This window comes from Malaclemys terrapin, chromosome 9 (assembly GCF_027887155.1).
Source record: "Malaclemys terrapin pileata isolate rMalTer1 chromosome 9, rMalTer1.hap1, whole genome shotgun sequence".
Taxonomy (NCBI): Eukaryota; Metazoa; Chordata; order Testudines; family Emydidae; genus Malaclemys; species Malaclemys terrapin.
Window position 1 is genome coordinate 102,132,870 of NC_071513.1, and position 15,595 is coordinate 102,148,464.

General features: G+C 45.2%; 1 protein-coding gene across 12 annotated transcripts in view; it reads left to right on the forward strand.

Moving 5' to 3' along the window:
* Positions 1–15,595, forward strand: part of LPP (LIM domain containing preferred translocation partner in lipoma) — a 433,528-nt gene that overhangs the window by 210,919 nt on the left and 207,014 nt on the right. For all 12 annotated transcript variants that reach the window (XM_054039565.1, XM_054039572.1, XM_054039570.1 and 9 more), the window contains one exon: positions 2,284–2,405. In XM_054039565.1, coding sequence (XP_053895540.1) covers positions 2,284–2,405 — 122 coding nt within the window. The remainder of the gene's footprint in view (positions 1–2,283; positions 2,406–15,595) is intronic.

Genomic DNA, 15,595 nt, shown 5'->3' on the forward strand with positions numbered 1-15,595 from the left:
GCCAGTCGTGTTGTCAGGACACGGGACAGCAGTTACCGAGGGAGCCTGTGTTTACTAAAACGGTGTCTGCAAGTGACCAAACTCCGCAGCAGCCCCTGGATCAACACCGGCGTTATTGGTTTAAAATACTAATATTTTCGTTTTAATCCACACATACAAATGCCCACAGGAGAGCCAGCCGTGAGCCTTTCTGTATAATGCTGCCAGCAAAGAGCCTTATCCCAGAGCAGCCAGAATTACAGTAAACTTTCTCCCAGGACACTAAATTCAGTGCCGGAGTTAAAGTAACCTGTATTTCCCCCCATCGTAGCTCCTTCAATGCCCTGGCTTTCATGCTGCTTGTACACCATTCTGCATCCGTCACGTGTCCATGTCAGCTAAGACACAGGAAAAGAGCTCTCTCGGGGTAATCTGAACGAGAGGTAGTATTGTTCTTTATTGGTGGTTTGTATGACAGCAGCTCCTAGAAACCCGAGTGAGGGCCCCATCGTGTTAGGTGCTGTACAGACAATCACAGCTTTGTTACCAATCCTTGCATCTGAAAAAAATAAAGGGGAAAAAAGAAAAAAAAATCTATCCCCTAGGACCTCAAATCTCTCTCTTTATGTAGATTTGCAGGTAACTCCTCCCATGCGGCAGTATGTCCACTGAGCATTGATTTAGGAACACCACAGCTTCCTTTAGAGGCTTGCTATCCTGTGGTCAGTATCCGCTTTTGCCCTGGATGTATTTGAGACTTTCCTAAGGGGTTAAGGCTGTGACAGTGTACCCCATAAGGCTTTATGGGGGGTGTGTGTGCTTATAAATGTATGTAGGACATAACTGGAATATGTTTTGTGCTGCCTGTGCCATGTAACATATCTCCATAAAGGTTATGGTCTACTATATCTATTCATCCTATTTGTACACATATATCATTTTCTACTTGAGGTTAAGAATATGGGCTGTATGCTGGCTTGGTTTCTAAGTAAGTTCTGTGAGGCATTTAGTCAGCTTCTTTAGGAAGGAATTCGCCAGGTTAAGTACCCGATCAGGAGACACTTGGGGAACAATGCATCTTGGAATGCTCCAACCCACATAAGAAGTCTTCCTGGAGACATGCAAGATACCATGTGGACAATGGCTTCGGCCTGTAAAGGCTGAGGCATGCAGGGACATGTGACTTGCCCAGGTGACCCCACAACTCCATCTTGGAGCTGGACTTTGCATAGGAGGGACTTTGCATTTTGTCTTCAGCTGGCTAAAGAAGGAGCCTCTCCACCCCACCCCACCCCCAGGATACTTGAAGGAAACTGAAACAAAGGACAGTAACTACAGGGAGTGTGAGTGATTGCTGGACCCATGCTAAAAGGAGATTAGCCTGTAAAAGGGAGTGCTCTGGAACTGGTGAAGAAATTATCGGTATTTAGTTTGATTAGACATAGATTTGCGCATTTTGTTTTATTTTGCTTGGTGACTTACTTTGTTTTGTCTGTTACTACTTGGAACCACTTAAATCCTATTTTCTGTATTTAATAAAATCACTTTTTATTTAGTAATTTACTCAGAGTATGTATTAATACCTGGGGGAGCAAACAGCTGTGCATATCTCTCTATCCGTGTTATAGAGGGCGAACAATTTATGAGTTTGCCCTACATAAGCTTTATGCAGGGTAAAACGGATTTATTTGGGTTTAGACCCCATTGGGAGTTGGGCATCTGAGTGCTAGAGACAAGCACACTTCTGTGAGCTGTTTTCAGGTAAACTTGCCTGTGACAAGTGATTCAGACCCTGGGTCTGTGTTGGAGCCAGACGGGAGTGTCTGGCTCAGCAAGACAGGGTGCTGGAGTCCTGAGCTGGCAGGGAAAACAGGAACAGGGGTAGTCTTGGTACATTGGGTGGCAGCTCCCAAGGGGGTTTCTGTGACCCAACCCGTCACAAAGGCACTTCTGGGTTCACTGCAGTAGAGATATAGAAGAGCTGGCATGTGGCTCCTCAAGCCTTGGATCCAAAGATTTCAGAACAATTTACAAACATTAATTAACCCTCCTAAGCCCCCTGTGAAATAGGTGGATGATGTAAACTCCCTTTGGCAGCCGGGGGAAACTGAGGCACGGATCAGTTAAATGACTTGTTCAAGGTTGCACAATGAGTCAGTGGAACGGCTGGGAATAGAACCCAAGAATCCTGACTGCCCAGTCTCCTGCTCTAACCGCTGGCCTCATTCCCCGCTCCCTGTGTGATGAACTTTGTTGGCTCGTTTGCACCATCTTAAGCCTAAATCCTGTGATTATCTGTTGTAGATTTCCCTCTGCCACCACCACCACCACCACCACTTCCTGGAGATGATCTCGGGAACCTCCCAGCGCCTCCTGGTGCCTTTCCCCCACCACCCTCTACAGATGAGGCTGGTTTCAGTGTGCAGGTAAGGCAGTCTGAGTGTTTCCTGCTCAGACAGGTCATAGTGGGGATGGACTATGAGTTGCATGTTCATGGTGATCAAACAAGAGGTAGGGGAGTGCTGTGGTTTGAGAATGGAGAGAAGTAAATAGTGGTGTCCTCCAGGGGCCTGTACTGGGACCAGTCCTATTCAACACATTCATAAATGATCTGGAAAAAGGGGTAAACAGTGAGGTGGCAAAATTTGCAGATGATACAAAACTACTCAAGATAGTTTAGTCCCAGGCAGACTGCGAAGAGCTACAAAAGGATCTCTCAAAACTGGGTGACTGGGCAACAAAATGGCAGATGAAATTCAGTGTTTATAAATGCAAAGTACTGCACATTGGAAAAGATAATCCCAACTATACATATACAATGATGGGGTCTAAATTACCTGTTACTCCTCAAGAGAGAGATCTTGGAGTCATTGTGGAGAGTTCTCTGACAACATCCACTCAATGTGCAGCGGCAGTCAAAAAAGCGAACAGAAAAAAGATATACTGGCACTAGAAAAGGTTCAGAAAAGGGCAACTAAAATGATTAGGGGTTTGGAACGGGTCCCATATGAGAAGAGATTAAAGAGGCTAGGACTCTTCAGCTTGGAAAAGAGGAGACTAAGGGGGGATATGATAGAGGTATATAAAATCATGAGTGATGTGGAGAAAGTGGATAAGGAAAAGTTATTTACTTATTCCCATAATACAAGAACTAGGGGTCACCAAATGAAATTAATGGGCAGCAGGTTTAAAACAAATACAAGGAAGTTCTTCTTCACGCAGCGCACAGTCAACCTGTGGAACTCCTTGCCTGAGGAGGTGGTGAAGGCTAGGACTATAACAGCATTTAAAAGAGAACTGGATAAATTCATGGTGGTTAAGTCCATTAATGGTTATTAGCCAGGATGGGTAAGGAATGGTGTCCCTAGCCTCTGTTTGTCAGAGGATGGAGATGGATGGCAGGAGAGAGATCACTTGATCATTGCCTGTGGCACCTTAGAGACTAACAAATTTATTAGAGCATAAGCTTTCGTGGACTACAGCCCACTTCTTCGGATGCATCCGAAGAAGTGGGCTGTAGTCCACGAAAGCTTATGCTCTAATAAATTTGTTAGTCTCTAAGGTGCCACAAGTACTCCTGTTCTTCTTTTTGCGGATACAGACTAACACGGCTGTTACTCTGAAAATTGATCATTGCCTGTTGGTCCACTCCCTCTGGGGCACCTGGCATTGGCCACTGTTGGTAGACAGGATACTGGGCTAGATGGACCTTTGGTCTGACCCAATACGGCCGTTCTTATGGTCTTATTTAATGTTGGGGATCATTAAGAAATGGTTACGGTAGATAATAAGACAGAAAATATCATATTGCCTCTATATAAATCCATGGAACGCCCACATCTTGAATACTGCGCGCAAATGTGGTCACCCCATCTCAACAAAGATACATTGGAATTGGAAAAGGTTCAGAAAAGGGCAACAAAAATTATTAGGGGTTTGGAACGGCTGCTGTACGAGGAGAGATTAATAAGACTGGGACTTCTCAGCTTGGAAAAGAGACAACTAAGGGCGGATATGATAGAAGTCTAAAATCATTTGTGGTGTGGAGAAAGTAAATAAGGAAGTGTTATTTACTCCTTGTGATAACACATGAACTAGGGGTCACCAAATGAAATTAATAGGCAGTAGGTTTAAAACAAACAAAACGAAGTATTTCGTCACACAACGCACAGTCCACCTGTGGAACTCTTTGCCAGAGGATGTGAAGGCCAAGACTATAACAGGGTTCAAAAAGGATCTAGACAAGTTCATGGAGGATAGGTCCATCAATGGCTATTAGCCAGGCTGGGCAGGGATGGTGTCCCTAGCCTCTGTTTGCCAGAAGCTGGGAATAGGTGATGGGATGGATCACTTGATGATTCCCTGTTCTGTTCATTCCCTCTGGGGCACCTGGCATTGGCCACTGTCGGAAGACAGGATACTGGGCTAAATGGACCTTTGGTCTGACCCAGTCTGGCTGTTCTTATGAGATCCTTTAAAACCAAGTCAGCTGAAGCTGCTTGCTTCCCGAGTGGGAGAATATTTGACCCACAACATGCTAGGCTATTAAAGGGACACGGGGCTTGATCCAACTCTTGCTGAAGTCACTAGGCCCCTTCCCCTTGACTTGAATGGGAACTGGACCTGGTTCAGGGAGTCTGCAGTGTGCTGTGAAACATGTTACACCTTTCCTTGTGGATTTCCTTTGCCACCTGGACAAGGTCCTGATGGATCCTGGGATGGACTGTTACATAAAACCCTGAGCTGAGACTCGAGAGACTTGACTTAAAGTCCTAGCCCTGCCACAGACTTGCCACATGATCTTGGACACATCTCTTGATCTACCCTGTGGCCCAGTTCCCTGTCTGTAAAATGGGGATAGTAGCAGAGGGGTCTTGTGAGGATAAATACGTTAATTACTGTGAGACATTCAGGTGCTAAAGTTTTGCCTTTCTAAGCGCAGAGATAGAATATGGTCTTGCAGTAGGGTGTACAGACCCTGTCCAGCGTTTGGCTGGCAGCAGGTTAACATTCTTGAGCGAGGACCATGGCTTCAGTGCCTTTAAATGCCAGGATTATCAGGGAAATTGGCAGCGTGGGTGGTCCTAGCTTTGGGGAATTAGGTGATTCCCTGGCAAATGTTGTTCTGTCTCTTACCTCTCTGAGAAGAGGGGATGTTAGAGTGATGGTCAAGGTAAAGCAAGTGACAGAGCTCCAGGCCTCTAGCCTGGCCTGCCTCAAACTGTACAAGGTCATTGATGACAAACTCTGATTTTTAGGCTAAAGAATTCTTCTTTGCCGGAAATCTAGCTAGGTTGTAGTACATCCATCTGTGGACAGGTCTAATAATGCTCCCCAAGAGGCCTGAGAAGATGGCATAGCTGAGTTCAATGGAACGATTTCTATCAGATTCACTCTTATCTTCAGACCCACGCACCTTGTTCTCATGATCTGGGCCAGACATCTGTCCTTTATAACCTATGGAGTATCACTTATAATAGTAACACCTAGCTCTTTTATGATGCTTTCCATCCCTTGATCTCAAAGCAGCTTCACAAAGGAGGTCAGTATCATTATTCCCATTTTACAGATGGGGAAACCGAGGCAAAGTTGGTGCTCAACTTGGACAGTGAAACCTAAGCACTTAGTTTCACGCTCTAATTTTCTTGCAGTAACACCCCGGTGCTGCCCCATGTTTGGATTCACAGCACTGTAGGGGGAGGGGAGGTTTAAGTCCTCTTTACGTATATATTAAATGTTTTTAAACAAGGTAGGGGAAGGGGAAAAGGACAGGAAAATGAAGTCCGCTTGAAAGATCCTCTTAATTGAAATTCAGTGGGAAACCCTGTTCCCAGAAAGGTGGTGAGGGCATGGCTGATGGTATGTTTGGCAAATAAGGAGAAAAACAAAGAGGCTATTGCCACATTAGTTTGTTCTCAATTAAAAATATAAAAACAAACAACAACCCGAAAAGTAAGAAAAAACCCAGATGGGAAGAAAAATGCAGTCGACGTTTGCCAAAGAGAAATCGACAGATTGGGGGAGAGAGAGATTTTGTTTTCGGGTTTCTAAGAAGAAATTATAAACAGCATAGGGGAAAAAAATGAGAATCTGTCAACAATTCTCTCTAGCATTGCCTCAGATATATTGCTGTGATGCAGATAGACCACAGCTAATAGCAGTCACGTGGTGTTTACCTTCATTGTTGGGTAGTATGATCTAGCGGTTAGAGCATTGCCCAGGGACCTGGGGAACCTAAATGCTGTTCCCACCTTTGCCACTCACACTCTGTGGGTGAAATTCACACTTGGGCTGGGGAACAGCATGAGCTCTGCACCACTGATGTCTCGTAGATAAACCCCTTTATGGCGAGTTCACTGCTGCACAAGGTTCTGTGCTGGCATCTTGTTCTTCTCCTTGGCCTTCCTCCGCTTGGTGCTTGTACCACTCAAGAAGACAACTTGAATGGTTTGAAATGCCTAGAGCTCTTTGAACGACAGGTTCAAATCCTGAAAGAATCAACTCAGCCTTCTGTTCTGGGGTACGATTCGGTTTAGTGTCCAGGTGTTTGGATGAGTGGTGGGTGGGTTTGGATGAGCCCTGTCTGTTCTGCTTGGGCAGTAGAGATCCCATGACGCTTCTTAAAAGACGAAGGGTTAGCCTGGCGTCCTCAGCCAGCATTTCTAAGACTCAGCTGAAAACTTTGGCAAGTGAGACTGTCATGTCCCTATTCTGCCTTAGCTACCCTAAAAAGGGCGCATAGATTTATTAAAGAGCCTCCATGCACCTTTGTAAAGAAGGTAAGAGGTTGAATTGCGTTCGGTTTTGCATGGGAGAGTTTTGATAGACCTTCCATTAGCTCCTCCATGCCCCAAACCGGTTAGAACAAAGTGGGGAGCTCAGAAATCAGGACGAGCCACTGGAAATGCTGGTTGCATTGTTTGTCAGAGACACACACAGCAGGGGCTTTTGGAGAACTTAGTCTGAGCAGACAAGTTACCTGAACTGCAGACCAGCAAAGGGTTTCCCTCCCTTGCTCCTTTGTCCTGACTGGGTTATAAGCTCTTTGGGGCAGGGACTGTCTCTTACTACATGTGTGTGCAGCTCCTAGCACAGTACGGACCTGATCTTCACTGAGGCCTCTAGGCAGAACTGTGATACAAGTAATAATAATATCTATGTCTTACATAGTACTTTTCACTAGCAGATCTCAGAGCACTTTATAAAGGAGGAGAGTGTCATTATCCCTATTTTACAGATGAGGAAACTGAGGCCTAAAGAGTGATGAAGTGACTTGTTCAAGGTCATCGGGGTCCAGGGGCAGAGCCATGTCACCTGAGTCCCAGTCCAGTGCTCTATCACTTAAGCACACTGTCTCCCTATAATGAATATGAATAAGTTAGGAATAGTAATAACATTTAGAGCCAGTGAGGGTATGTCTACACTGCAGTTAAAAACCCATGACTGGCCCATGCCAGCTGACTTGAGCTAAAGGGCTGTTGAATTGCAGTATAGACATTCGCACGCGGGATGGAGTATAGGACCCTGCAAGGTGGGAGGGTCCCGGAGCTTGGGCTGCAGCTGAGCCCAAATGTCTACCCCACGATTAAAAAGTCCCTTACCCCAAGCCCTGCAAGCCCAAGTCAGCTGGCCTGGGCTAGCCAGTCCAATTGCAATGTAGACGTACCACGTGTCTCTTTGCTGGCTGGGCGAAGAGAGGGTTTTGGGGTTCCGAGAAGTGACTAAAAATGGAGGTTAGAATGGAAACACTTCTGCAGCCTTAACTATAGCAGTTGCCAATGCTCCCGCGGTGCTGATATACCCGCACGGGAGACACTGGGATGTTCAGTGCAGGAAGAGGCTTTGCCCCTGCCTTTTTATAATTCCTCTGTGGCATACCTGTTGTCAGCAGAGGATGGACAGGCTGCATGGCTCGGGGAGGGGAAGGGGCATTCTGCTTTGCTGGTGGCTTGCTTTGGCATTTTGTACATTGGAAAACGTGCTGCTCCAAAGGGTCCTTCCTCCAGGAAACTGCTTAGAAGAGGCCCGCTCCTCGCACTCCCTCTCCCAGCAGTGAGAGAGACAGACACAAACACAGGCCCGCTCTCGCCAGTGTCAGTGGATTCATTTGCAAGCAGCGAGCGGCTCATCCCTTTAAATAGAGGTTGCTAGGCATTTCGCTGGCTTCCTCACAGTGAATGTTAGTGGTGTTGTCTCTTCGCTGCTGTGACTCATCTGCTAAGCCAGCGTCCAGCTAACCAAGACAGCTTTTTTTGGTTGTTTGTTAGTGCATATAGAGACAAACCTTTGAAACAAGCGGCATTTTTGCCAGGAGAGGGTGCTGCTTCTACTGGCTCCACTCTGTTCTTTAGTGAGAATCCCAGCTGCTACGTGCCTTTAAAAAAGAATAAATTGCATTCCTTTCAGCATTCCTGAGAGGTGGAGCAGGCCTAGGAGGGGGGAAAGATAAGTTCAGCCTTCCTCTGCTGCTAGGTTTTGTTAACCGCTGGCCTGAGCTGGGGGGCGGGTTGGGCTCAGGTGTGCGATACCGAGGAATGACTGTAAGAATTTGGGGCATTAGCTAATGGCCAGGCTTCATTGTAGCTGGAAATGAACGGAGGCTCTGGCTGATTCTCTGTAAGTAGCACTCCGGGCTGTGCATGTTTGAGGGCGTCCTTCTGCAGGTTTCGTAGGCTTCTAGAGCCTGAAGTGTAAAGTCGAAGCCCGTTTGTCCAAATCCTGGGGATAAGAAACTTCCTTGTATGTGAAATTAAACCATGTACCCGCTAACTTAAACCCTCTTATACCCAAACCTTATTTTATCAGAATGCTGTTCATGTCCCTAAAAAAAGGGTTCTGTTGTGGTCTTTGTTAAAATCAAACAAAACAAATGTTATCGATGTGTCTAAATGCTCACGTATACTTTGTATGAACAAATATATGTGTGTAAATACACATAATGCATGAGTGTTTATGAAGCATGTATGAGACTATATGATATGTGGGTATATAAAATAGACCAGAAATATACAGATAGCTGGGAAATAGACATATTTTATCCCTGCTATTTTTTCCCATCATGTGAGTAGTATGATCTGTAAGTCCAGTAATAGAAGTGGGGGTGGGGAAGAGGGGCAGGTTGTGTTGAGTATTTCTTCCAATCAGACCTTGATGCAGTTCATCTTATAAGCAAGCACATGTGTTGTTTCACAATGACAAACCACAGTCTATTTTAAATCTTCTATAACCCTCTGTTCTCATTTATTTAAATTTTTAGCCTTAACTGTCTTCCGAATAGACAACAATGTTGATTATAAGCAGCCAATTTTACTGAAACCGGAAACATTTTAATAGTATAACATAAGTTAGTTTTGCATCTAATCTCTCTGCTTGGATATTAATATCTTGCTGTGTTATATTCATATCAAAGCACCCTGGGCAAGGGGTATAAGGGAAGAACAACTGGAAATAGGCTTGTCAGAATTCATTTTTTATTTTTTACAATTTTAACAGATAATATCTGCATTTAATTTTAAGCATTTTTACTTATTTTATCGATTTACATTTTCAGTGGCATGAAGTTGTGGGAGCGTCGGACAATTATGTAAGGGTCTCTAGGTGCTCAAGCAAGTTCTGTAGATTTCGATTATTAGTAATGGAAATATTTTTTTGCCCGTTTGGGTGTTTATGGTGAAATCAATGTTTACACATATTGACCGATTTACAAAAAAAATCGATTCCTTCCAAGCCTAGATATAGCCAATGAACCATTTTCAAATTATATTGTTGTTTATCTATTATTTGTGTTACTTCTATTATAGTAGTATCCAAAATGTGCAAGGTGCTGCACAGACAGAATTATTTGGCGAGGGGATTGTGCCTTATACGGAGCATACTGAGAGAGACTGGGATACAGATGATAAAGAATAATAGTATCGGGGGTAGCCGTGTTAGTCTGTATCTACAAAAACAACAAGGAGTCTGGTGGCACCTTAAAGACTAACAGATTTATTTGGGCATGAGCTTTCGTGAGTAAAAACCACAATAGGAAGACCAGACAGAAAGCTGACAAAGTTTGATTACTAGCGTGACAGGTCTTCACAGGGTGCAACCTGGATTGTGTCCCACCAACCTGGGCTCCCTCTCACACTGTGATGTTGCTGCTAAGCCACAAACTTCTGGCAGGTGCTTCACTTACACAGACAGGGACACACTCAACTGAGTTACATGAATACTTCTCCCAGCCATGAACCAACAACAGAGAGGCTCCAGCCAATTCCCCCCAGCTCCCCAGCCTTGCACCCCAGGGCTGTACCGGCCTGCCCTGGTCAGAAGCCTGAGCAGTGTAAGTTCATTAAGTTCGGCACTTCTACAAAGGGAAGTGAATGTTCACCAGCCTTTGTACCCTGAGCCGATTTCCCAAGCACTTCAATCAAATCACACTGTTTTAGGTAAAATATAAAACAGATTTATTAACTGCACAAAGATCTGTTTTAAATGATTATAAGTAGTGAGCATAGAGATCAAAGTTGGTTACCTAAGAGATAAAATAAGTTTGCAGTCTAAGTTCTATAAACTAAATAGGATTTGACTCAAGCAGTGTCTCACCCTGATAGTACAAGCTGGTCACAGATCTTCAGTACACAGGCTGGAACTCATCTCCAGCCTGGGACCACCTTCCCCTTGTTAGTCTTTGTCCTCCAGATGTGTTTCCAGGTGTTGAGTTGTGGGGGGAAAGTGAGGCCAATTGATAATGTCACTTCCCCTCTTTGATAGTTTCTTCCAGCTTGCTGGAAAGACCCTTTGCTACGATGTGATGTGAGTCAAGCAGTCTCCATTGTCTCCCTGCTATCTCTGAGACGACTCCACTGTATACAGATCCTGGGATGGTCCTTGAGAGTGTGGATTCTCTTCAGTGGGCCATCAGCGTGTCTGGCTGCTCCATTGTTGTATCTGAAGGGCTGGTTGTGGGTGTTCCCAACCGCCAACATATTTCAGTAACACACACATAGCAAAACTTCGTAACTTCCCATACAATGACAGGACATACAATCCAACAGGATATTAATGTTCAACAGATCAAGACTTTTTAAATGATAGCTCACAAGGCATACTTTGTACAGAGTATATCATAATTATATGACAGTGTTGAATATGGGGGTTCCAGGGTACTGTTTTGAAGTACAGAATGTAACACCTAGTGTAGACCCAACACTGGCCTACACAGGGTGTAAGGGAGTAGGAGAGTTATGATGTCCAGGCTTGGAATATTTAGGCAGAGGAAAAGGGGGTTTGAAGAAGTGGCCATTCTGCCATTGGTGCACTGGGGTGCTGCCCCACCCAGGAAAGGGAGCAAATGAGATCAGAGTAAAATAACATTCTCCTGATCCCAATTTGAAGTGCCATTCACGGCGGTGAACTTAACAGACTGGCTCTTCCGCTAGTGTCCCGGGCTGTGAAGTCCACATTGCACTAGTCCAGTGGTTCTCAAACTAGGGCCGCCGCTTGTTCAGGGAAAGCCCCTGGTGGGCCAGGCCGGTTTGTTTACCTGCCGCGTCTGCAGGTTCGGCCGATCGCGGCTCCCACTGGCCGTGGTTCGCCGCTCCAGGCCAATGGGGGTGGCAGGAAGCAGCGGCCAGTACATCCCTCGGCCCGCGCCGCTTCCTGCAGCCCCCATTGGCCTGGAGCGGCGAACTGCGGCCAGTGGGAGCCGCGATCGGCCAAACCTGCGGACGCAGCAGGTAAACAAACCGGCCTGGCCCGCCAGGGGCTTTCCCTGAACAAGCGGCGGCCCCAGTTTGAGAACCACTGGACTAGGGAACGCCAAAGCAGCATCCGAGACTCCACTGAACGGTCCACCGGCCACAGCACAGAAGGGTATGTCTAAAAGCTCAGCTGAAGCTGAGTGCCCTCCCTAAGATGTTGACCTGCCTTCATGGGTGAAGATGAAGTTTAAAAGGATGAAACTTTCAATAAAGCCAGGGGAGGTGGAGCGTTACAGACAGCCTGAATTTGGAAAGAGAGGGACCAGCATTTCTATTTGATGCTTTAAGCCTGGCTGTATTCTGTGATAATGAATCCGTTTTAGTCAGACAAGTACAGTGCACAGTGGAATAGTGAGGTACTGATTTTGGAGGCTGGTCTGTTGTCTGATTTAAGTTTTACATCAAGTAGCCCCGGGCGAAGTAGACTAACTTTTTCTTTTTTTAAATAAATGTCAGCCCTTTTGTGGGAGCACATTTTGCACTGGTGCAGTGGTAACTGTGCTGCATGCCAAGAAACACCCAGTGCCCAAAACTCCCAGGGCTAAAGCAACATTCTTTTCTCTCCCTCTTCGTTCCCATCATATGAAGAAAAACAAAGCTTTGTGCTCTGCTCTCCACTACAGGCAGCTTTGTTGTCGGAAAATGTTGCCTTTGCAAGGAACATGCAGCACAGTGACAGAGCAATCCTGAGTGCTTGTGAAATTACCACTGGGAAAATGTCATTTTAGAGTGAGGTTGGAAGGGATTCTTCCTAGGAGAGCGGGATAGGCGGTACTTTAAAAGTCGTATTGCTATTAAGTTCCATCTTAGCAGAGCCATTTCCCATAATAGTATTTTTCTGTTTTTGTTTTGCTGATGAAAATGCAGCAAGCCGGTAATCTCTAATGCACAGGGGAGCAGGTAGGAATGAGTCTGACTGGAAAAAGGTTATGTAACAGTTTTAAAATATATATATATTGGAGGGGTAAAAGAGAGAGGTTTGTGGCTTGCTGTAGCAACTTAAACTACAAACTACGCTCAAGAAAATGAGGTTTAGTGTAGGCAGGTTCCCTGGAAGCTTCCCCCACACAGATGTGCCCGTGCCCCACAATCCTCACCTCCCCGCATTCTGTTCCCGTCCTGGTTCTCCCTATCCACACACCCCTCCCCCCATTACAACTTCGCTAATGTCTCTTGAGCCTAACCTGTTCCAAAGCCGGGCTGCCTATGCACGGCTCTGCCAATGCCCCTTGCTCCCATCTTACAATACACTTCTGCTTTTCCCCTTAGAATTGTGACCTGCTCATATGTGATTGGGTCTAAACCTCCTCCACTTTCCTGTTAAGAGGAGGTCTGAAGGCCCCCAGCCCCATTCAGTGTCAGATAATGCTGCCAGAGTGGCGAGTGGCCTTCTAGAAACTTACACAGAGCTAGCGTTGCCCTTACGAAAGGGAATGCCTGTTGGTTCCTATGGGAATGTTGGCTCTAAGCAGAAACATAAGTTAGGAACATTTCCTTGAGGTCTAGTGTAGATAAGGACCCATCCTAGGGGAATAATTGTGAAAGCAAGTTATGGACATGATTTCCCACTGAAAAATAACCAGGTATGTTGTTTTATCTGCAATTATTCAGTACCTAAATATATTCCCACAAGCTGTCTAGGGACGGACCCAGGTGTGGGGAGTTCTGTGCATCTTGAACATCTAAGCCATATTTGTTAGCAGCATTATACAGAGAGTGTATAGACTGTGCTGGTTATTTATTGATCCGTTTTGATGCTCTCTTTCTCATGCCGGTGGTTTTCATGAACCTTAGGTCTGTTAAGGTTTAAACCAAAAAACAACCAGAGTTTTCGGAGTGAAAATGGTGGTTCATCCAAATCACATCCTTCTCCCTTTTTCAAAGCCTCAGCCCCACTGGGCATAAATACTTCAGCTCTGATCCTCTGGGATGTCTGAGACACAGGAAGGTAGAGTTGGCAAAGAAAACCAGGAGAAGGGGATGGAGCACACGTCTCTAAAGCAACTCCCATTCTTAATGAGTCAGCCATTTTCTGTACCTTAGAATAGGCTCAGTTGGGACATCTCTTGGACCTTTTTGGGAAATGATCTTTTTCCCTCCAAGAAAAATTCGGACAAAACCAAAGTTTTCATTTTTGTCAAACATTTTCTTTTGAAAAAAATTTCAAGTTTCAGTTGAAAAAGGCAAGAAGTTCAACCTTATTTTCACATTTGTGTTTCCTGGGAAAACCATTCTCCATCCAAAAAATAAAAAAAAAGGATTTGGGGGAAAATTTTAGGAGATGGCATATCACTCTTGTCTAATGGGGGAAATATTAATGGCCCTGATTTACAGGTGGGGAAACTGAGGCACGGAGATGAAGTGATTTCCCTGAGGCCGCACAAGGAGTCAGTGGCAGAGACAGTGGCAGAGATGGGTGTTAGATCTGAGTTTTGACTAATGTTGCATGACAGTTGGTGGTTCTTTTGAGGGAGGTCCAGCACAGTCTGTTTCTCCTTAAAGGCAGTTAAGCTCTGCTCCATCATGAAGGTGTTGGCATACCCATAGCTGCTGCAGCCTGCCTCTGCCCTCCAGCCATTCTCTGCCTGGTGCGTGAGAAGGAGCTCTGCTTCCCTGTGAGGATCAAAATGGCAGCAGCGTCCTTGAAGAGATACCTCGTTATCTGGAACCAGCAAATGCCCTTTCTCCTCAGCCTGCTGCATGTGAGTGTCCTGTCCCCAGAGGGTGACCTATAACCCGCTCCCCTTCGCTCGGGAAACACCAGACAGGTGCACTAGCTATTGTGCTACATGCTAAGGAAGTAGCCGGTTGGAGAGTGGGTGTGGAGTGCTGAAATTTTAGCCACCAGGCCAGAGCTAGCCCTCTTTGTGAGAAGCAAGAAGGCGCAACCTATCCAGATGCGTTGTCCCATTCAGAATTCCAGTTTACAGGGTCAGACCCAAAATATCCACCTGTCTGTTCTCAGGGAGCCCTCACCAAGGTTTCAGTGGTACCATTGGCTTTGCATGGAGTTTCAGGTGCAAGAAGACTCAAAATCTCAAAGTGAAACTGAGCTTGAACCATTGACTTTTATATGATCTACATATGTGTTTGCCTGAAACCTGAGTCCAGTTTGGGAGGCTCTTGGGTCCTTGCAAAATTCTGTTCTGTAAGGAAGTAGATACACCAAGAGAGATTGCAACCAACCCTTTCCATCCTTCCCTACCAACTGACCTGGAGCATGCAGCTACAGTGTTGGAATACTGTAAGAATCGAAGAAATAAAGGGCTAAATATTTCTTTCATCTCCATGTGTTTTGCAGACTCAAAAACTAAATAAACCACTCAACTCTGCACTTTGTTTAAAAAAATAAAATTCCTTAGCTTGCAAAAGAAACATCGCTATTATAACTGAAAGAGCTTTAAAGATCTATTTTGCTTTCCCCAAGTGATGCTTTTCATTTCATTCCTGCGTGTTACTCAGCTTGGACAATGAAAATAGTCAAGTTCCCTTTCTTTTCTCCTTGTCAGTTTGACACTGCGGTTTTCAGAGAACCTATTCAGGAAAGCTCTTCAGTGGGTGCTTAAGTCACAGTGAAGTCAATAGGGTTTAAGCACGTGCATAAAGTTGAGTACATGTTGAAGTGCTGCCAAGCTGCTGTATGTAGGTTTCTAACACGTTTGAGTTCCGATAAGAGTTTTTACAACATTCCTGTTCAGATTCGGTTTTGTAAAATGGTTCGTTTGAAGAAAACCTCCATCTTTGATCAAAACTGCTTGACTGTGTCCCTTTGAATAAGCTCTTTATTAAATGGTCACAACAAACAGGCGAGCATGGGACAGAAAAGAGGAAGCAAGAAATAACTGAAGGCTAGAGAAAATTAAATGGTGCAG